General features: G+C 36.7%; 1 protein-coding gene across 1 annotated transcript in view; it reads right to left on the bottom strand.

Moving 5' to 3' along the window:
* FAM117B (family with sequence similarity 117 member B) overlaps positions 1 to 22,074 on the bottom strand; it is a 95,080-nt gene that overhangs the window by 37,148 nt on the left and 35,858 nt on the right. The window contains exon 2 of the mRNA XM_060622985.3: positions 2,808 to 2,959. Within this exon, the coding sequence (XP_060478968.1) occupies positions 2,808 to 2,959 (152 nt within the window). The remainder of the gene's footprint in view (positions 1 to 2,807; positions 2,960 to 22,074) is intronic.

Raw genomic sequence — 22,074 nt, forward strand, 5'->3', positions numbered from 1 at the left:
AGGAGGTAGAGGTTGGTGGCAATGTAGTATTTAGTAGTGTACCAAACTCTGAAGCAGAAATGGTAGATGAGTCTTGCAGATGGTCTCATCGACCAGCCCTGCTCCACTGGCAACGGCAAGCTAAGGCACTGCACTAGAGAGACTCTCGGGCAATTTGAGTTCACAGGGAATAAGCAATGTCTGCCAGAGACACAGAAAAAAAGAAATGATGCCACATTTTTGCTATCTTTGTGTCAAGTAATTAGGATAACAAATAATCATGTACAATAAAATCTTAATCAGGCACTCATTCTCATGACCAAAGCAATGATGGGGTGGAGGTATGGCAGGAGAGGAGATTAACATCTTTAAAAACTTGCTGCCACACTCCTACTAAACTTTTTGTTTTTAATGTTTATTATTTATATTTGAGAAAGAGAAAGAGCATGAGTGGGCAAGGGTCAGAGAGAGAGAGGGAGACACAGAATCCAAAGCAGGCTTCGAGCTGTCAGCACAGAGTATGACACAGGGCTCAAACCCACAAACCGTGAGATCGTGACCTGAGCTGAAGTCGGACGCTTAACCGACTGAGCCACCCGGGCAGCCCTTCCTAAACTGTTTTGATGCTGCCTTTCTCTGTATTTTTCAGAACCTCCGCTTCTCATTCCCACTCATCCCTGAAATACTGAGAGAGACCTTGGAGTCATACATATTTTTTTAAATGAAGAACCAGGGCTCAGAGTCATAACATGAAAAGTTTTATCAAAAGTCTAACAGGAACTTCCTGCAAGCACCCATCTACACTATAAGATAAATTACTTCCATCATATTGTCTGCTCTAGCACTGTCTGGACCAGGGGTGATAAAAGAGCCCCAAGTCTCTCAACATGGGCAAAAACTGCTAATCAGTCCCAATAATCTTTAGCCTGAATCTTTTTCAACATAATCCTCCAGGGAAGCTAATGGCAGTTAACAAACTACACAGGATATGAAATCTACATGCCATTCTTGTTGTGACAATAACCAAAGGTAGTAATTTCAATGGCAAGCATTTTCATTAAATGCTTACTATGTGCCAGCCACTGTTCTAAGTGTTTTATATATATTTCCTTGTTTAATCCTTGTTTAATCCTCATAATAACCTTAAAAGACAGGTAGTATTCTTTTCCCCATTTTATTTATTTTTTAATGTTTATTTAATTATTTTGAGAGAGACAGTGTGTGTGCGTGTGCAAGCAGGGTAGGGGCAGAGAGAGAGAGAGGGAAAGAGAATCCCAAGCAGGCTCCAGGCTCAGCCCAATGCAGAGCTTGATCCCATGACCGTGAGATCATGACTTGAGCCAAAACCAAGAGTGGGGTACTTAACTGACTGAACCACCCAGGTGTCCTGCTCCCATTTTACAAAGAGGAAACAAAAGCACAGAGATGTTAAAAATTTCCTGAACTCCAAAGAAGATATACAATAAGCATATGAAAAGATGCTCAACATCATCAGTCATTAGGAAAATATAAATAAAACTCACAAGATATAATTTCATATCTACCAGGATAGCTATACTGAAGAAAAAACAGAAAAATAGTTAAGTTTTGGTGAGGATATGGAGAAACTGGAGTCCTTATACACTGCTGGAGGGAATGTAAACTGGTGCAGCTGCTGAGCCATATATTTTAGAGGAACTGCCAGACTGTTCCTCTAAAAGCTAAATATATGACCCAGCAATTTCACTCCTACATACGTGCCAAAAGGAATTGAGAGCAGAGATTCAAACAGATATCTACACACCAATGTTTGTTTCAGCACTGTTCACAATTGCCAAAATTTGTAAACAACCCCAATGTCCAAAACCAGAAATGGATAAACATGTTTATCCATCCAATAGAATATTATTCAGCCATGAAAACAAATGGTACAACATGGATAAACCTTGAAAACATTATGTTAAGCAAAATGAGTCAGATAAAGAAGTACAAATATCATATGCTTCCAGTTATATGAAATACCTAGAACAGGCAAATTCACAGAAACAGAAAGTTGAATAGTGGTTACAGGGGCTGGAAAAAGAATGAGGACTTACTGAGTTTTTGTTTGGGTGATGAAAAGTTTTGAAACAGATAATGGCAATAGTTGCACAAGAGTGTGAATGTAATTGATGCTACTAAGTTATATACTTAAAAATGGTCAAAATGGGGGCACGTGGGTGGCTCTGTCAGTTAAGCATCAGACTCTGAGTGTGGAGCCTGCCTGCTTATGATTCTCTCTCTCCCCTCTCCCTTTGCCCCCTCCCCTGCTTGCACTAGCTCATGTGTACTCTCTCAAAAAAAAATTTTTTTTACATTAAAAAAAACCCTTTTTTTAATGTTTATTTTTGAGAGAGAGAGACAGAGACAGAGACAGAGAGACAGAGTGTGAGCAGGGGAGGGTCAGAGAGAAAGGGAGACACAGAATCCGACGCAGGCTCCAGGCTCTGAGCTGTCAGCACAAAGCCTGACATAGGGCTCCAACTCACAAACCGTGAAATCATAACCTGAGCCAAAGTTGGTTGCCCAACCAACTGAGCCACCCAGGTGCCCCATAAAAATTTTTTTTTAATGTTTATTTTTGAGAGAGAGAGAGAGAGAGAGAGAGCGAGAGAGAGAGAGCGAGTGGGGCAAGGGCAGAGAGAGAGGGAGACACAAAACCTGAAGCAGGCTCCAGGATCTGAGCTGTCAGCACAGAGCCTGATGTGGGGCTCGAACTCACAGACCGAGCTGAAGTCAGACACTTAACCGACTGAGCCACCCAGGCGCCCTTCCCCACCTCCCAAAAAAAAGAATTTTAATAAACCTACCTGTGTAGCCTTGTCCCTCATGCAAGGAGCAGCCTGCCCATGACTATCACGAGGCCAGTGCCCTGCAAGGTATGGAGCAGCAAGTGTATCCAGAGAGGAAGTGCGCCGGATAATACTAGAGGGGCTTGAGGATGGTGGTCGTGTTTTGTCACCTAGATTTAAGACAAATATATGTATTTTTAAAATAGATTAGGAAGGAAACAAAGTAGAAACTAAGTACTAAACTATGTGGAAATTCTCTAACTTGAAAAAAACAAGTAATAAAAAGGAGTAAGCGACTAATTCATACAAACTTGGAGGAATCTCCAGGGAATTATACTGAGTGAAAACAGTCAATCTCACATGGTTACATACTATATGATTTCATTTATATAACACTTTTGAAATGAAAAAACATTTAGAAATGGAGGAGAGATTACTGGCTGCCAGGAGTCAGAGATGGGGAGGAACAATGAACTGGCAGAAGAAAAGCAGGTGTTATAAAAGGGCAACAAGAGGGACCCTTGTGATAAGGAGCTATTCAGCTTTACTGTAGTGATAGATATACAAACATACAGAGATTAAACAGTATAGAATTATACACATATACAAATGAGTTCAAGTAAAACTGGAAAAATCTGAATTAATAAGAATAGATTGTACAATGTCAATATCCTGGTTGTAATATTGTACTATGGTTCTACAAAATGTTATTACTGAGGGAGACTGGGCAAAGTGTACAAAACCTGTATTATTTGTTACAACTGTAATGATCTCTACAGGAAAAAAGAAAATAAGACAAATGTATATCTACCCATTTTAAAAATGTTCATCTTGGTTTTAAGATTAAATAAGTATAAGAAACAAATACTTATTTATCATTATACCACCTATACTCAAAAGGATATAAGACAGCTAAGATAAAGTTACAGGGAAAATTCCATTTTAATCAGCTCTATATAACACACATCTTAGGGAGATTTTGTCACAATAAAACCATATTAACCAAGCTATAGGAACGTTCATTGAAGCCACATATGCAAAAATCTTTTTCATTTCAAGCTACAGCATATAGATTTAAATGTGAGTTAAAAAAAGGAAAAAAAAAACTTTAAAAATTAGGTAATGGGAAGTGAGAGGTGACAGAAGAAACACCTTTGTATCTCCTTTTTTTCTTTGATGGGAGAAGGAAATAGGCTCAGCTAATTTATACTTTAAGAAAAGAAGGAAGGAAACAAAGGAAAGGCTTTAAAATATTAAACATATGCATAAATTGGACTGTATTATAATGCTATCATTCTAGTTCTATGTGATAAATACCTTTGCTCTTAAGCCCATATACAAAAACACTTTGAGACACCTATCTTCTGTTTGTATTACATTATGTCTTAGTAAGAGTCTTGCACAGTTACAAGTGTAAAAGTTCAGTTCCTGGTTATGTGACCCATATAACAAAAGATTCAATTCCACTAAAATAATAGTTACAGCACCTGTGTTGCTGATAATCATAAAGCTGCTTCAAAGATATGCCTCCGATACATAATTTGCTTTCAAAATGGCACAATTATTTCACTGAAACAATGCCTAATTGTTGCAAATGCTAACCATCTCTGCATAGTCTTCCTTTTATAGTAAACACAAAATAAACGCTGTATGTGTCCGTAAGTTCAAGAAAGCGCATTCTCACATTATTATGACAAGTAAAAAGCAATAAATGTACATGTTCACAAATTTCCTCTAACTAAAAAATTAATCTCTACTGGACAGTCACATGACTGTTCTCAGCTAGGAAAAAAAAAAAAAGACATACACTATGTGATCTGGGGTATATTCATCAAAATCAAATCGCCAGAAGCTTTCTGGTACCTCTTTCCTACCATGATGCTGCTTCAGTCACCCACCAGTACACTGACCAAGCAGATCTTACTAATCGGTCTGATTCCATTTTGGAGATTTTTAATTATTGAAGAGTTGACTTTTCAACGAGGCCTCTTAAGACTATTAAATTTTCTATAATAGGGGCGCCTGGGTAGCTCAGTTGGTTGAGTGTCCGACTTTGGCTCAGGTCATGATCTCATGGTTTGGGAGTTTGAGCCATGCATTGGGCTCTGTGCTGATGGCTCAGAGCCTGAAGCCTGCTTTGGATCCTGTGTCCCTCTCTCTGCCGTCCCCCGCTCATGCTCTCTTTCTCAAAAATAAATTTAAAAAACAAAAACAAAAACAAAAAAAACACTTTTAAATATTCTATAATGAAATGAAGAATAGAAAAATTATACATCATCACGTGTAAAAATACTAAACATTTTCTCTTTAGAACTCCCTTCCTATAACCCACTCATTTGAACATTTACTAAGGGTCTGTGAGCCAAGGCAAAGACCTAGAAATTAAAAAGACTTAAGTTACAGTAAGGAACACAGTCTACATCTAGCTTGTCATGATTCCATTTCAATCCAAGTTCCCAAAATTGACAGGATTTGGTGCCTAATTATAAGGGAGTTTAAGGATGGGAGGGAGTCTCAATAGTCAAAGATGACTCAAAGATTCCCATCCTACCTAAACAAAGGCTGTATTTATAAGAAGTCCAGAGGAAAAAACTCTTGACAGCTGACAAGACCCTTCATGATCAGACGTCTCTAGCTTCATTCTGTTGCCTGTACTACCTCAATCTCTACACCAGGCTGAAGGACCTACAGTTCCCAACAAGTACTGTGCTTTGCATGCCTCCATGCCTTTGTCTCTACCTAGATTTCCCTAGATAGCTCTTTCTTTGGTTTGGCTAATTCATGTTTAACCTTTCAAACTTCAGTTCAGATGTCTAAACTGAAATTCAAAATTCAGTTCAGATATTTCCCCTGGAAAATCCTTTTTTTTTTTTTTTTTAAGTTTATTTATTTATTTTGAGAGAGAGCATGCACGCACATGAAAGCCTGCACAGGCATGAGTGAGGGAGCAGAGAAAGGGAGAGAAAGAGAGAATCCCAAGCAGGTTCCACATTGTCAGCACAGAGACCAATGTGGGGCTTGAACCGTGAGATCATGACCTGAGTGGAGATCAAGAGTAAGATGCTTAAGACTGAGCCACCCAGGCACCCCTCCCCTGGAAGATCTTCCTTGAACAGCCACCCAAGTCCAAGAACCACACCAACATCTAAGTCAAAAGTCCTACTGTTGTGCTGCCATAGTGCGGTTCACAGAAATAGTCCCTTGACTGTTCAGTGCTCTACTAAAAAATGAAATTTTGGAGGGCAGGAATTTTACTTCCCCTCCAACCCAATGATTAAGATGGTACCTGATATATATGCAGAGAGGAGAATGCCTTCTAATGTTACTATTCTTCATAAACAAGGGCAAGCGTGCACCACACTCTTGTTAATCCAAAGTAAAACAACAAAGACAAATACTTCCTGGTATTACTTTCACGTGGAATCTTTAAAAAAAAAAAGAAAAAAGTCAAACTCATAGAAAAATTATTGCCAGGGGGCACCTGGGTGGTTCAGTGGTTGAGCATCCAACTGTTGGTTTTGGCTCATGTCATGATCTCATGGTTTGTGAGTTCGAGCCAGGCATCAGGCTCTGTGCTGACAGTGTGGAGCCTGCTTGGGATTGTCTCTCTCCCTCTCTCTCTCTCTCTCTCTCTCTCTCTCTGCCCCTCCCTTGCTCTCTCTCTCTCTTTCTCAAAAAAAAAAAAAAAAAAAAAATTAAAAAAAAAAAGGAAAAAGAAAAGTGATTGCCAAGGCATGGGAAAATAGGGAGAAGTTGATGAAACGGTACAAACTTTCAACTGCACAATAAATAAATAAAGTCTGAAGATCTAACGTATAACATGGTGACTACACTTAATTATCATTGTATTGTACAATTAAATTTACTTCATGTAGAACTTTAAAGGAGCTCCTGGGTGGCTGAGTCTGTTAAGTGCCCGACTTCAACTCAGGTCATGATCTCACAGTTCGGGGGTTCGAGCCCTGCATTGGGCTCTGTGCTAACAGCTCAGAGCCTGGAGCCTGCTTTGGAATCTGTCTCCCTCTCTCTCTCTACCTCTCCCCCACTCATACTCTTTCTCTCTCTCTCTCTCTCTCAAAAATACATAAAACATTAATAAATAAATACATAAATGAAAAGATACATATGTGAGATAATGAATGTTATTTAAACAGATTAGAGGAATCCAATGTATACATACACCAAGTCACTTTAAATATGTTAAAACTTTGTCAATTATATGTAAATGAAGCTAAAAATAAAACTAAATCAAAACAACAAAACAAAGGTTCAAACTTAACTTTGTTTTTTAACAATCAAGTCTTTAAAGAAGTTAACTACAGCAGGGTGTGGCACTAAAAACAGCAGTCAATGCCTTGGGCTCTAAAGTTCAGAACTCCCCAACTATCTGTGACCAGTTCTGTTGGTTCCTGAGTAACTTCAACGGCAACAGTAGAGCATCCCAAAGCACAGCCCCTGGGTATTATATTAACAGATTCTATAGACCTTGTTAGATTTAGCTATTTGTAGAACTTAATCAGGTACTGCTTAAAGGTTGTATTCATATTCATTTGTTCAGTGAGGGAAAAAAAAAGTCTCACCTTTTTCAAATACAAAAATGATAAAATACTTATTGTAAAGAAATCTAACAACACAAATAAATGCCAATAGGACACCACTCAGAGATAACCATTTTAGTGAGTATTTATCTCAGAAATTTGTCTACCATTCACACACACATTTTATATAAGTAAGGCTCCATTAGGCATGCTATTACTTATTGTTGAGAAATAAAATGAGCTTGTTGAGGACCTATTTCCATTGCAATAAATATAAATCTATAATACATCACCATTTTTAATAGCTGTATACTATCATATTGAATGGATATACTTAACTTAATCCCATAATGACAGACATTTCTAGAGGCAGATCGATATCTTTTTACATTTAATTATCTCTTTGTGAAAAAATTTCTAGACGTCAAATTATATATCCAAGGATACACATATATTAAAATTTTAAGTACTGCCACACTGCCTTCCACCAGAAAGGATTTTGCCCTCACAAGAATACTCATTTACCCACGTTCTGCAGTGTACTTTATCATTTTCTGCCAATCTAAAAAAAAGATTAAAAATACCTTTTTATTTGCATTTTGATTACTAAGTTATAAAATACTCAGATTTTACTGGCAATTTATATTTTTTATACATTACCAGTATTTTTAAATATTACTCCTGATCTCTCTTTTATAGAGATCTTTTCTTCTGTTGAAGAAACATTTAAAGGAGGTTCCTTCAGTTTCATTTTAGCTTCCTTTTCTCATTATTTTTAAGTAAAACAGTTAATTTTATGTTAAATACTATGCATAGTATGATTAAATTCTTATAAAAGTATATGCCTATTTATCCACTGTCTAAACTTCTTCCTACACACGCGCGCGCACACGCACGCACACACACACACACACACACACACACACACACACACAACACTCACTCTCTCTCTTCCCCTCTTTCCCTCAAAATGTCTCTGGAAATTTTATTTCAGACCTGATTTTATTGCACTTTGCTTTAATGCATTTGACAGATTTGATTTTTTTTTTTTTTTTTTTACAAATTGAAGGTTTGTAGCAACCCTGAGTTGAAAAAGTCTGTGCCATTTTTCAAACAGCATTTGCTCACTTCATGCCTCTGTGTCACATTTTGGTAATTCTCTCAGTATTTCAAACTTTTTCATCATTAAATTTGTTATGATGATCCATGATTAGTGATCCTTGATATTATCATTGTAATTGTCTTGGGGCACCACAAGCCACACCCATATAAGACAATGAACTTAGTTGATAAATGTTGTTTGTGCTCTGACTGCTCCACTGACCAGCAGGTTCCCCCTTTCTATTCCTCTCCTTGAGCCTTCCTTGAGACACAACAATATTGAACTTAGACCAATTAATAATTCTACAACGGCCTCCATGTGATCTCTCACTTTCAATCAAAAGCTAGAAATGTTTAAGCTTAGTGAGGAAGGTATGTCCAGAGCCTAGATACGCTAAGATAGTCCTCTTATGCCAGTTAGCCAAGTTGTGAATGCAAAGGAAACATTCTTAAAGAAAATTAAAAGTGCTACTCCAGTGAACATATGAATAATAAGAAAGCCAAACACCCCTACTGCTGATATGGAGAAAGTTATAGTGGTCTAGATATAAGATCAAACCAGTCACAACATTCCCCTAGGCCAAAGACTAATCCAGACAAGGCCCTAACTCTCTTCAATTCTATGGAGGCTGAAAGATGTGAGGAAGCTACAGAAGAAAAGTTGGAAGTTAGCAGAGATTGGTTTGCGAGGTTTAAGAAAAGAAGCCATATTGGGGCCCCTAGCTGGCTCAGTTGGTAGAGTGTGCAACTCCTGATCTCAGGGTCATTAGTTTGAGCTCCAATTGGGCATGAAGTCTACTTAAAAAGCAAATAAATAAAAATAATGTTTAAGAAAAGAAAGAAAAAAAGAAGCCATCTCTATAACATAAAGTGCAAGATGAAACAGCAAGTACTGATGTAAAAGCTGCAGCAAGTTATCCAGAAGACCCACCTAAGATAATTAATGAAGGTGGCTATACAAAACAACAGATTTTCAACGTAGATAAAACAGTTTTATACAGGAAAAGGATGCTATCTAGGTCTTTCACAGCTAGAGAGAAGAAGTCCATGCCTGGCTTCAAATCTTCAAATGAGAGGCTGACTGTCTTTGTTAGGAATTAATGTAGCTGGTAACTAGGATGAAGCAAATGCTCACTGACCATTCTGAAAATCCTAGGACCCTTAAGAATTATGCTAAACCACCCTGCCTGTGCTCTATAAATGGAAAAACAAAGCCTGCATAACAGCATATCTGTTTACATGGTTTACTTAATATCTTAAGCCCACTGTTGAGACCTACTGTTCAGGAAAAAAAACAAAACAAAACTCCTTTCCAAATATTACTGCTCACTGAGAATACACCTGATCACCCAAGAGTTATGATGGAAATAGGCAATGAGATTAATGTTTTCATGCCTGCTAACACAACATCCATTCTGTAGCCCATGGATCAAGGAGTCTTTTTGACTTTTCAAGTGTTATTATTTATGAAATACATTTCATAACACTATAGCTGCCTAGATGGTGATTCCTCTGTTGGATGTGAGTAAAGTAAAATTGAAAACCTCTGGTAAGAATTCACCATTCTAGACACCATGAAGAACATCTGTGATTCATGGGAAGAGGTCAAAATATCAATATGAACAGGAGTTTGCAAGACATTGATTCTAACCCTCATGGATGACTTTGAGGGACTCAAGACTTCAGTGGAGGAAGTAACTGCAGATATGGTGGAAAGAGCAAAACCAGAATTAGAAGTAGAGTCTGGAGATATGACTAATTTGCTGCAATTTTATAAAACTTGAACAGATGAGAAAAGAAAGTAGTTTCTTGAGATGAATCTGCTTCTAGTGAAGATGCTATGAAAACTGTTGAAATGACAACAAAATAATTTGAACATTACATTAACGGAGTTGATAAAGCAGCAGCAGGGTTTGATTTGAATTCTGAAAAAAGTTCTACTGTGGGTAAAACTGCTATCAGAAAGCATCACAGGCTACAGAGAAATCATTCATGAAAGGAAAGGTCAATCAATGAAGCACTTACTTTAAGAAATTTCCATAGCAATCCCAACCTTCAGCAACCACCACCCTGATCAGTTAGCAGCCATTAACATCAAGCAAGCAAAAAGATGATGACTCTGAAAGTTCAGATGGTGGTTAGCATTTTTTAGCAATAAAGGATTTTTCAAGGGGCGCCTGGGTGGTTCAGTCGGTTGGGCGTCCGACTTCAACTCAGGTCATCATCTCACGGTCTGTGAGTTCAAGCCCCGCGTCGGGCTCTGTGCTGACAGCTCAGAGCCTGGAGCCTGCTTCAGATTCTGTGTCTCCCTCTCTCTCTGCCTCTCCCCAACTCATGCTCTCCCTCTCAAAAATAAATAAAACTTGAAAAAAAATTTTTAATATTTTTCAATTATGTACCTTTAAAAAAATATATAATATTATTGCACAGCTTAATAATAAGCTACAGTACAGCACAAACATAATTTTTATATGCACTGGGAAACCAAAAAACTAATCTGACTTGTTTTATTGCAACATTCACTTTATGGGGATGGTCTGCAACCACACCTGCAAAATCTCCAAGGTATGCCTTTATTTTGGATCCAAGTCCTCTGTCAAATATATGTAGCTGAAAATTTCTGCCTAGTCTGAGGTGTGTCTTTTCCTTTTCTTAATGGTGTTTTCTGAAAAGCAATTTTTAATTTCACTATAATAAATTTATCAGCTACTTCTAACAGTTTGTGTTTTTTACTTCCTAAGAAATCTTTGCCTACCCTAAGATCAAGATTTGCTTCTAAGTCATCTTCTGGACATTTTTCAATTTTAGCTTTCAAATTTAGATCTTTGATCAATTTAGATTTCATTTTTGTGTATAATCTGATCAAGGATTATCACTCCCCACCCCACACATTTATTCCAAAACCATTTGTTGAAAATATTATATTTGCCCCCACAGAACTAACTTAAGGAATCTTTACTGAAATATATGGGCTATTTCTGGATATTCTACTCTGCTCCACTGATCTATATCTCTGTCCACAAGCAGTACAGTACAAGTTCTTCAACTTTAAGTTGCTATTTTTCAATACTGTTTGTCTACCTGCATTTCAATATAAATTTTAGGTTTTTGCAATTTTGTATAATTCTAAAATTTAATAATAAAAAATCAAATTTCATGTATTTTTAATGTAAATTTTAAGACCAGAATAGGAGTCATAGGAGGTAAAATACTTAGTTTATTCCTGATCTTGAGTAAAGAAAGATGTTAGCTGTAGGCTAACACAGCTATAGGCTATTATATATAAACATATATTATACGCTTATATATAAGACAATAAAGCAGGCTTTAGTTAATGAAGTTATCTTCTATTCTGAGTTTCCTGAGAGTTTTTAACAAGGATGTTTAATTTTGTCAAACACATTTTTCTGCATAAACTGAGATAACAGTGATTTTCCTTCTTTGCCCTTAGATAACAGGGTGAAATAGTCAAGTATCATTATTCATGGTAATTATGTACTATAAAGTCTCCAATGAACACTGAAATTGTGAACACTGAACCACTGTTCCTAGTGGATACCCAAGTTTAGACCCCTATGAGCCTCTGATTACAACATTTGTAATAATTAATAAACAGCTTTAAGTGTTTCTGTTTAAAGACACCTTATTTAATACACAGGATTGATTCATAAACACTGAAATCATGGCCAACATCACTATAATTCATGCCTAAACAAAGTTTATCTAACACACATATTTTCTCCATAAGGCACATAATGACCTTGTGATTAGGAAGACAAGACTGCACATCAGCACTACACTTGGAGGCCATTTTAAAGAAAAAAGCAAAAAGCAAAAAATGGGAAAAATGTAACACTAAATATACTGTGAAAAGAATACTTGTTTACAATAGGAGAGCTGAAAGAAAGCAGAGAGCTTTGACCTCAGTAGGGAATATGTGTATTGGGTGACTCAAATTTGTCATTAAATGTCTGCAAGTGATCCCAAGTGTCACAAGTATTGATTTTTAAGTTACAAATAAAATTCAGCTAGTGGGCAAATTTTCAAATGTGGAATCTCTGAATAGTAAGGACTGTATTTTTTTTTTTTTTTACTGTTAAACTTATATACTTGGCATAAACTCCACTTAATCCTGATATATCATCATATTTATACTGCTGGATTTGACTTGATAATATTTTGTAAAGGAGTTTTATGCTTGTATATGAAGGATACTGTTGTGTAGTTTTCTTAAAATGGCTTTATATGGCTTTGATATTGGTGTTATACTATCTTATAAAATGAGCTGGGAAAAATCTCTCCTATTTTCTGAAAATGTTTAGGGACAATCATCATTATTTTTTTCTTAAAATTTTGATATAATTCACATTTGAACTATCTGGCCATTTTTTTTATGAGTTTTTAATTACAAATTCAATTTATTTCATAGATATAAGGATAGTTAAAGGGATATTCAGGTTTTCTATTTCTTCTTGTGTCAGTTTTGGTAGTTTGTCTCTTTTAAGGAATTTGTCTACTTCATCTAAATCGTTGAATTTACTGGCATAAAGTCCACAATGATCCTTTATTATACTTTTAATTTATGCATGATCTGTAGTAATACCCTTTCATTCTTGGCACTGTTAATTGTACCTTTTTTTCCTTCATCAATCTAAAGTTTTATCATTTTTATATATCCTTTCAAAGAACCAGCTTTTGATTTCACTGATTTTTCTCAATTATTTTATCAATTTTCTAAATCACTGATTTCAGTTTTATTTCCTTCCTTCTACTTTCTGTTTAATTTGCTCTTCTTTTTCTAGCTTAAAATAAACGCTTAGAAAATTACTGATTTTAAATTTTTCTTCATTTCTAATACAAGCATCTTTCAAAATTATACATCCCCACCCCCCGCAAAAACAAAACAAAACAAAACAAAAAACCTATACATTTCCCTTTAAGCATGTCTTAGCTGTATCCCAAAGAGTTTATGTTGCTTTCATTACCATTCAATCCAAAATATTTTCTAATTTCCCAGGACACATGGGTGACTGTTGGTTAAACATCCAACTCTTGATTTTTGGCTCAGGTCATGATCTCATGATTTGTGAGCTCAAGTCCCACATCAGTGGGCACTGTCAGTGCAGAGCCTTCTTGGGATTCTCTCTCTCCCTCTTTCTCTGCCTCTCCCCTGGCTCCCTTGCTCTCTCTCTCAAAATAAACTAAAAAAAAAAATTTTTTTTTTCTAATTTCCCTTGTGGTTTCTTCTTTGATCCATGGATTATTTACAATTGTTTTTTCAATTTCCAAATACTTTCCATATAGCTGTTGCTGATTTCTAATTTAACTGTTATGCTCAGAGAACACTTCTATATGATTTCATTCTTTTGAAGTAAATGAGACTTATTTTATGGTTCATATGGTATATCTTGGTGAATGTTCCATGTGTAGTTGAAAAGAATGTGTACTGTGCTACTATTACATGCTCTATAAATGTAAATTAGGTTATGTTTCTTGATAATGTTGCTTAAGTCTTCTAACTGCTTACTTATTTTCTGTCTACTTGTATTATCAATTACTAGGAAAGGAATGTTGACCTCTGCTTCATGAATTTTGAGGCTTTCCTAATGGAAACATACACACCTAAAGAACACGTTGCTGATAAATTGATCCTCTTGTCATTATGAAATATCTCTCTTTTTCCTTATTCTTAAGTCTACTTTAAATAGTAGTTAATATTCTAGCTTTCTTACACTCTATACTCAGTTTTGTACAGTGTGTATTTTCCCATCTTTTTACTTTCAACCTATCTGGTTCTTTAAAGTCTTTAGGTTGTACATAATAGGATCTTGCTCCAGTCTGATAAGCTCTGTATTTTAACTAAAGTGCTTAGACCATTTAACACTGTTATGTGTATACCAATTTATTTTCTATTTGTTCCATTTGGTTTTTTTTCCCTCTTTTCCTAAATAATTTTGGCTGGAGTATTTTTAGTAGTTCATATACTCCACTGATACATTAGCTATATCTCTTTTACTTTTTGCTTGGTTGCTGTAGGGTTTTACAACATGCATCCTACTTTATCACACTCTACCTTCAAATTATATCACTTTACATATAACAGAAGACTCTTAGTGCTGCATGTTTCAATTGTTGCCTACTGTCTTTTGTGCTACTGTTGTCATGTACTTTATGTATACATTATATACCCATATATGATATTACTATTTAGCTTTAAAGCAATTATTTTCTAAAGAAATCAAATGATGACAAAAAAAGTCTTTTCTCTCTCTCACTTACACTTACTATTGCCAGTGTTCTTTATTTCTTTGTATAGACCCAATTTGCTATTTGGTTTCATTTTCCTTTCACCTGAAGAACTGCTTTAACATTTCTTGCAGTGCCAGATTGCTGATAAATAATTCTATCATTTTGTATATATGAAAATTCATTTTGAAGGATATTTTTGCTGGATATAAAAATTTCGAGTTTACAGTTTTATCTTTCAGCACTCAAAAGATGTCATTCCATCAGATTAAGAGGTATAAACTTCCAGTTATAAAATAAGTCACAGGGATAAAAGTAAAGCACAGGGAATACAGTCATTAGTATTATTATATGGTGAAAGATGGTAAATATACATTTACAGTAATGAAACTGTGTAATGTACAGAATTCTTGAATCACTATGTTATACCCTTGAAACTAATATAACACTGCATGTCAAGTAAATTTCAAGTGAAAAAAAAAAAGAAAGATGTCACTCCATTATGTTGATACATATTATTTCTAGCAAGAAATCTGCCATCATTTTTTTTGTCCCTCTGTCATTTTTCTCCAGCTGCTTTAAACTTTTTTCTCTACCACTGTCTTTCAGCCATTTGATTATGGTCTTCTTTGTGCTTATCCTGCTTGGGATACTGAACCCTCTGGATCAGTAGGTTTATAGTGTTTACAAAGTTGAGAAATTTTCAGTCACTTTTTCTTTAAAATTTTTTTCCCTGTCCCCCTTGCTCTGGAGTAAAATTACACCCATATTATACCTCAGGCCACAAAAGTTCTGTTCATTTATTTATTTATGCCTTTCTTTTCTCTGTGTTTAATTTTTGGGTAGTTTCTATTGCTATGTCCTCAACTTCACTGATCTTTTCTTCATCAGATTTAAAAAAAACTGATGTTAATCTCAGTTAATTTTTTCATTTCACTTAGTGTATTTCTCATCTGTACAAACTCCATTCAGTCTTTTTTAAACTTATTTTTTCTTCTCATTACAGTTTTCCTTTAAATATGTGAGCACACTGAGCATATTTATAAAGTTTTGGTCTGCTAATTCTACCACCTTTATTATCTTAGTCTGTTTTCACTGTTAGTTTTCTCCTGGTGTTCATGTTTTCCGGATTCTAGTAATTTTTTATTGGGTGCTATACAGAATGATATACTTTTAAGTGTCTGGATTTTGTTATCTTCCTTTAAAGATTTTTAGGCTTTGTTCTGAAAGTCAGTTAAGTAACCTGTGGATCAGCTTGATCTTTGAAGTTTATGTTTAAGTTTTAGGATAGACTGTGGGTAGATTTTACTCTTGGCTAGTTTAGCCCTACTACTAAGACATAGGCCTGTTGGGGTCTCTATGGAACATTCCAGGTAATGAAAAAGGTCTCACCTCTGTCTGCTCAATACTTCAGCAATTCCCCAGCTCTGGAAATTACTCAACTTACAGCTCTCCAGTCAATCCTTGTCCAGTCTCACAAAGTTTTACTCTACATACACACATTCTACACACTCCTTTAATAAAGGCTAGAGAAAACCCCTATGCAGATCTCTAGAACTCTTTTTCCACATAGCTCCCTCTTCTCTGAAACTCTGTGCAGCAATTTTCAGCCACTTCAACTTCCCTGAACTACAATCTCTATCTTATCAATTCAACCAGATATCATGCACCAACCAAGACTCCTCCTGCCTGCACCAAGCTCTGAAATGTGTTTTCCAGCAGAAATACAGGGCAATTATAGCAATCATCTTACTTGTTCCCCTCTTCTCAGGAATCACATTCCCACACTGCCTGTTGTCCAATATCTAAAAATAGTTGTTTGACATCTTTTATCCAATTTTCTCATTATTTACCTAAGGAGGTTAAGTCCAGAAATGGTTTCTCCTCATGGTCAAAAGCAGAAATCTCTTCCTCTCCAAATAATCATACTTTAAACTCAAGTTATTCCTGAGGTATCACCCAGAACTATAAACAAATCTTTTGGTTAATGAATTGTTTTATTCATGGGGTAGTTTTAATGCACATAAAACTAGATAAATAATGAGGAAAAAGGTGAAAATAAAAATGAGAAAATGAAATACCTACATACAACTAACACTGACTAAGCAATTTATATCAGGCATTATGCTAATTGATTTCCATACATTACCTCATTTAAACTACACAGTAACACTTTGAGGTGAAGAATACTCAATTCATTAATCCAATAAACCTTTATTAAACACATATTACTAGACATTTCTAGGTACTGATGATATAGTAGTGAGTACCAAAGTCAAAACGCATAATCCTTAGGAGTTTATCAGCATTAATCCCACCCTCCATATGACAAAACTGAGCGAGCATTAGAAAAGTTAAGTAACATGTCACCATTACAAAGGAAGAGACAGAGGGGCACCTGGGTGGCTCACTTGGTTGGGCGTCTGACTTCAGCTCAGATCAACTCAAGGTTTGTGGGTTCGAGCCCCGCGTTGGGCTCTGTGCTGACAGCTTGGGGCCTGGAGCCTGCTTTGGATTCTGTGTCTCCCTCTATCTCTGTCGTTCCCCCACTCAGGCTCTGTCTCTCTTAAAAATAAACATTTAGAAAAATCAAAAAAAATAAAGAAAGAAAGAAAGAAAGAAAGAAAGAAAGAAAGGAAGAAAGAAAGAAAAAGAAAGAAAGGAAGGAAGGAAGGAAGGAAAGAAAGAAAAAAAGAGGCAGAGCCAAGGCTTAAGACTAAGTCTCTTTAAAATTAGACTCTGGGCAAGATCTAAAGTACTACATTAGGGGCGCCTGGGTGGCTCAGTTGGTTAAGTGTCTTGACTTCGGCTCAGGTCATGATCTTACGGTTCATGGGTTCAAGCCCAACGCGGGGCTCTGTGCCGAACGCTTGCTCAGAGCCTGGAGCCTACTTCAGATTGTGTGTCTCCTTCTCTCTCTGCTCCTCCCCCATTCGTGCTCTGTCTCATTCTGTCTCTCATAAATTAATTAATTATTTTTTTTAACTACTACATTAGAAGGCCTGTCACAGGACTAACAGTCTACTAAGAAATACAGGTAATTAGGTACATACAACATACTATAACAAATACTGGAAAAGTGATTATGTCCACATTATTAAGAAGAGACTAAATGACTTTGACTTTTGTGCTCATAGAGCACCTCTCACATTTTACTAAGAAGGAGCAAGAAGAAATCTGTTCAACATTTTGCTTAGAAATCTGCTTAGCTAAATCGCCCAGTTCATAAGGCACATTTCCTACTTTCCATGTTACTGAAGGCAAGAGTGTTACTAAGATATCTGCCTCAATATAACAAGGAACCCCCTTCCTCCAGTTTACAACAATACATTTCTCATTTTTTTTTGAGCCCTCATTTGCAGCTTCCTCAAAGCCCAAACGTATAGTCTGTTCAAAGAAACTGCTCCATCATGATATACAATATTCTTATAACCTCCACTCACTGCCTGAATCCAAAGCCATTCCCACTTTCACATATATTTGTTATGGCAGCACCCCATCTGCAGTTACCAAAATCTGTATTAGTCAATCATTGTTGCAAAACAAGTTATTCTAAAACTTACTGGGCTTAACATATCACACATTCATTATCTCACAGATTCTATGGCTCATAAATCTACATTTGATTTAACTGAGTGTCTCTGACTCTGGGTCTCTCACAAAGATGGAATCAAAGGTATCATCTGGGGCTGCAGTTATCAAGGCTTAAGTGGAGAAGGATCTGCTTCCAAGCTCTTTCACAGAACTATTGGCAGACCTCATATCCTTGTTGACTGTTGTTGGCCACAGACATCAGTTTCTTTCCACTTGGGCCTCTCCCTTGGTCTACTTAAGTATAACAAGTTTCTACCCCATAAGAATGAGGACTCACAGAGAGCAAATAAACGAGTGATGGCAAGATGCAAATGACAACTTTTCAGTAACATAATCTCAGTAATGATGTCCCATCATTTTTGCTATATTCTTTCATTAGAATTGAGTCACTAAGTCCACCTCATATTCAAGGGGAGGGTATTTTACAAGGGTGTGAATACCAGAAAGTGGAACCAATTGACAGCCATCTCAGAGGTACAACCAAAGTAGCAGTAATCACAAATGAAAGAGGAAAAGGAAATGCCTAGAAGAGCAGAGGTTTTGTGACAGATGGGGCACTTGAGCCAACTCTTAAAAAGGGGATTTTGACACTGAGGGAACAGGAAAGGACATGCCAAAGGAGGGGGTAGGGGGAGATGGTGAAATATAGCTCTAGGAACTACATGTAACCTTATACCTTATAATAACTAAAACAAAAGAACCATGCAATATGACTATGAATTGGCCAGAGAAGGTCTTGAACACTATGCCAAAAATTTTAGATTTCTTAAGGGAAATGACATGACCAGATTTGCATTTTAGAAGACATTTTTAGGCAGCAATATGGATGGAGAATAAACTAATTCAGGAAGATTTATCAAGTGGCGACTGCAATAATCCAAGTAAGCAAGACAACTAGAATCAAGAAACATGAAATATTTCTGAGCAATTCAAGAGATCGATAGTACTGAGTCCTTAGGGGTGTCTATGTGCACTGTATTCATGGTGAAGGGAGGCGGACAGAAGTGCAGCAGAGTGGCAAGAATATGGCATTTGAAACTATCTAGACCCTGTTCAAATCCAACTCTATCAGCTATATTGCCACCTGGTTAAGGTCCTTAACTGTTCTGAACCTCTCTTAATGCATCTGTAAAATAAACAGGGTTGCTCTGAGGACTAAATGAGAATGCTTATGCACAAAGCCAGGACATAGTAAATAGCATCTAGTATTATTAGTTCCAAAAGCTTCAGGCATAGGCAACCATAATATAATTAGTTCAGTTTCAAACCCACTGAGTTTCATACAGGCATAGGATACTAAATTGAGACTTAATGGACAGTTTTATACATTAGTGTGGTTACAGAGTGTGTCTGGAGTTCTGTGTCAGAAGGACAAATCTGTAAATAATCTGTGTAAAAAAGCTATTGGTATACAAACAGTTGATGACGCATAAGAGAAGTGAGTATTGGGGTGCCTGGGTGATTCATCAGTCAGTTAAGTGTCCAATTCTTGATTTTGGCTCAGGTCATGATCTCACAGTTCATGAGATCAAGCCCCACTTCAGACTGTGTGCTGACAGTATGGAGTCTGTGTGGGATTTTTCTCTCCCTCCCTCTCTGTCCCTCCTACTCTCTCTGGCTCTTTCAAAATAAACAATAACAACAACAACAACAACAAACAAAACTAAACAAGAAGTGAGTACTGACTGGAACCCTAGGAAACAAGAATATTCCAGGGGCCTGCAAAGAAAGAGTAGTTTGAGAAAGACACTGCCTCCGGAGTGCCATGAGGATTAAAAAGAAAGAAACGCTGGGGCGCCTGGGTGGCTCAGTCAGTCAAGCATCCGACTTCGGCTCAGGTCATGATCTCACGGTTTGTGAGTTCAAGCCCCACGTAGAGCTCTGTGCTGACAGCTCAGAGCCTGGAGCCTGCTTCAGATTCTGTGTCTCCCTCTCTCTTTGCCCCTCCCCCACTCACACTTTGTCTCTCTCTCAAAAAATGAAGAAAAAAAAAAAAAAAACAGAAAGAAATACATAAAACACCTAGCATGTACCCCCTTCAAAAGCTGTTTCAATAAAGCCAACAAGCAGAAGTCACACTGGATAGTCTGAGGCATGAATAGGAAGTGAAAAGTTAGACACGATCCTTTAATAAAAGTTCCTTATGAAGAGAAAGAAATAAAGTAAAAACTTTATGAAGGAATGATTGACCTTTAATTCACTCTAAAGCTGGCTCTAGCAACTTTTTTACACTAAAATCAAGTCCAAAACAAACAGTAAGAGAAAAGGCGAAACAAGGACTTAGCCCTCTAGCATATACAGTATCAGCCAGCTGTAAACAAAGTTTATGCTTAGTTCAGAAGTATGCCATAGCTCCTTTCTGGGCTCCCAGTTGTAGTGTTTCACTTCTCTTTAAAACAAACAAAAACCCACCCCACACTAAAACAGATCCATCTGCAACTAATAAACACTTGCTAATAGCAGTCTTGAAAGAGTGACAGTAAATGAACAAATACAAAAAGTAAATAGAACTTAAACTTCATATTTCAAAAGGTACTTTAGAATTTTAATATCTATTAGTAGTACACACATATTGTGCTTATTAAAATCCATACCATTAGCTTGTTCTCTCTCTTTCGCATGAGACATGAATTTAGAACTGCCTGCCGTATATATGCTTAGAGGTGACCCACAAGCTATTCTGAACCTATCATTTTTTTTTCCAGTTTATTTATTCTGAGAGAGAGAAAACACAAGCAGGGAGGGGCAGAGAGAGAGGAGAGAAAGGGAGAGAGAGAATCCCAAGCAGGCTCTGTGCTCTCAGCATGGGAGCCCAATGCAGGACTTGATCCCACAGCTGTGAGACCATGACCTGAACCGAAATCAAGAGTAAGACGCTTAACCAACTGAGCCACTCAGATGCCCCTGAACCTATCATTTCTATTGCCTTCTCCATTCATCCTATGTTGCCTACCTTCCACAGCATTCACTCAAAAAACATTTATTAAGTATCTATTATAGAGGAATGAACAAAAGAGAAAGGTCCCTGCTATTGGAAAACATATTCTAATACGGAAAGTGAATCATAAACTAACAAATAATGTTACATACTAAAAATAGAGAAAAACCAAGTGGGGCAAAAGAATTGGGGGGCATGCTGTAGGGGTTTGCCATTATACACAGAAATTAGGGAAAGCCTTTCTAGAAAGGTGACTTGTGAATAGAGAACTTAGAACGACACAGGAGAGAGACAAGGACATCTGAGGAGTGATCCAGCTAGGGAGAATAAGTTGAAAAAGCCCTGAAGTAGAAGCACTCTTGGCCTCCCAAAATCACTTAGCATTTTCTTCTCCTATAGCCCTCCTAACCAAAACAAGACAATACCTTTCTAGTCATTCCCTCCTTTCCATATCCATTACTACAGCTTTCATCACTTCTTGCTTTAACAGCTGCACCAAACTAGTCTGCCTTCAGTTTCTCCCTCCCTCCATCCTACACTCTACTACCATTGGTTTATGTTACCAATTCGCTCAAAAGTTTTCATGATTCCACAAAACACACTAAATAAAATCTATCATTTTAACCTGGCATTTGAACACTCCTCCAAATATGCCTCAGCCTGTACTTTCTATTTTACCTGTTGCTCCTATGAGCCAGTAGAATATGGTGGTTAAAACAGAGGCTCTGACACCAGACTGTATGGATTAAAAACCTTAATCTATCACTTACCACATGTATCACTTTATATCATCTCTATACTTTCAGTTTCTCCAGTAAAATGGGGATAATTATGATACTTTAAGATTGCTGTAAAAAGTGTTTAAAAA

Source organism: Panthera onca, chromosome C1, assembly GCF_046562875.1.
Source record: "Panthera onca isolate mPanOnc1 chromosome C1, mPanOnc1 haplotype 2, whole genome shotgun sequence".
In the NCBI taxonomy this organism is placed as follows: Eukaryota; Metazoa; Chordata; class Mammalia; order Carnivora; family Felidae; genus Panthera; species Panthera onca.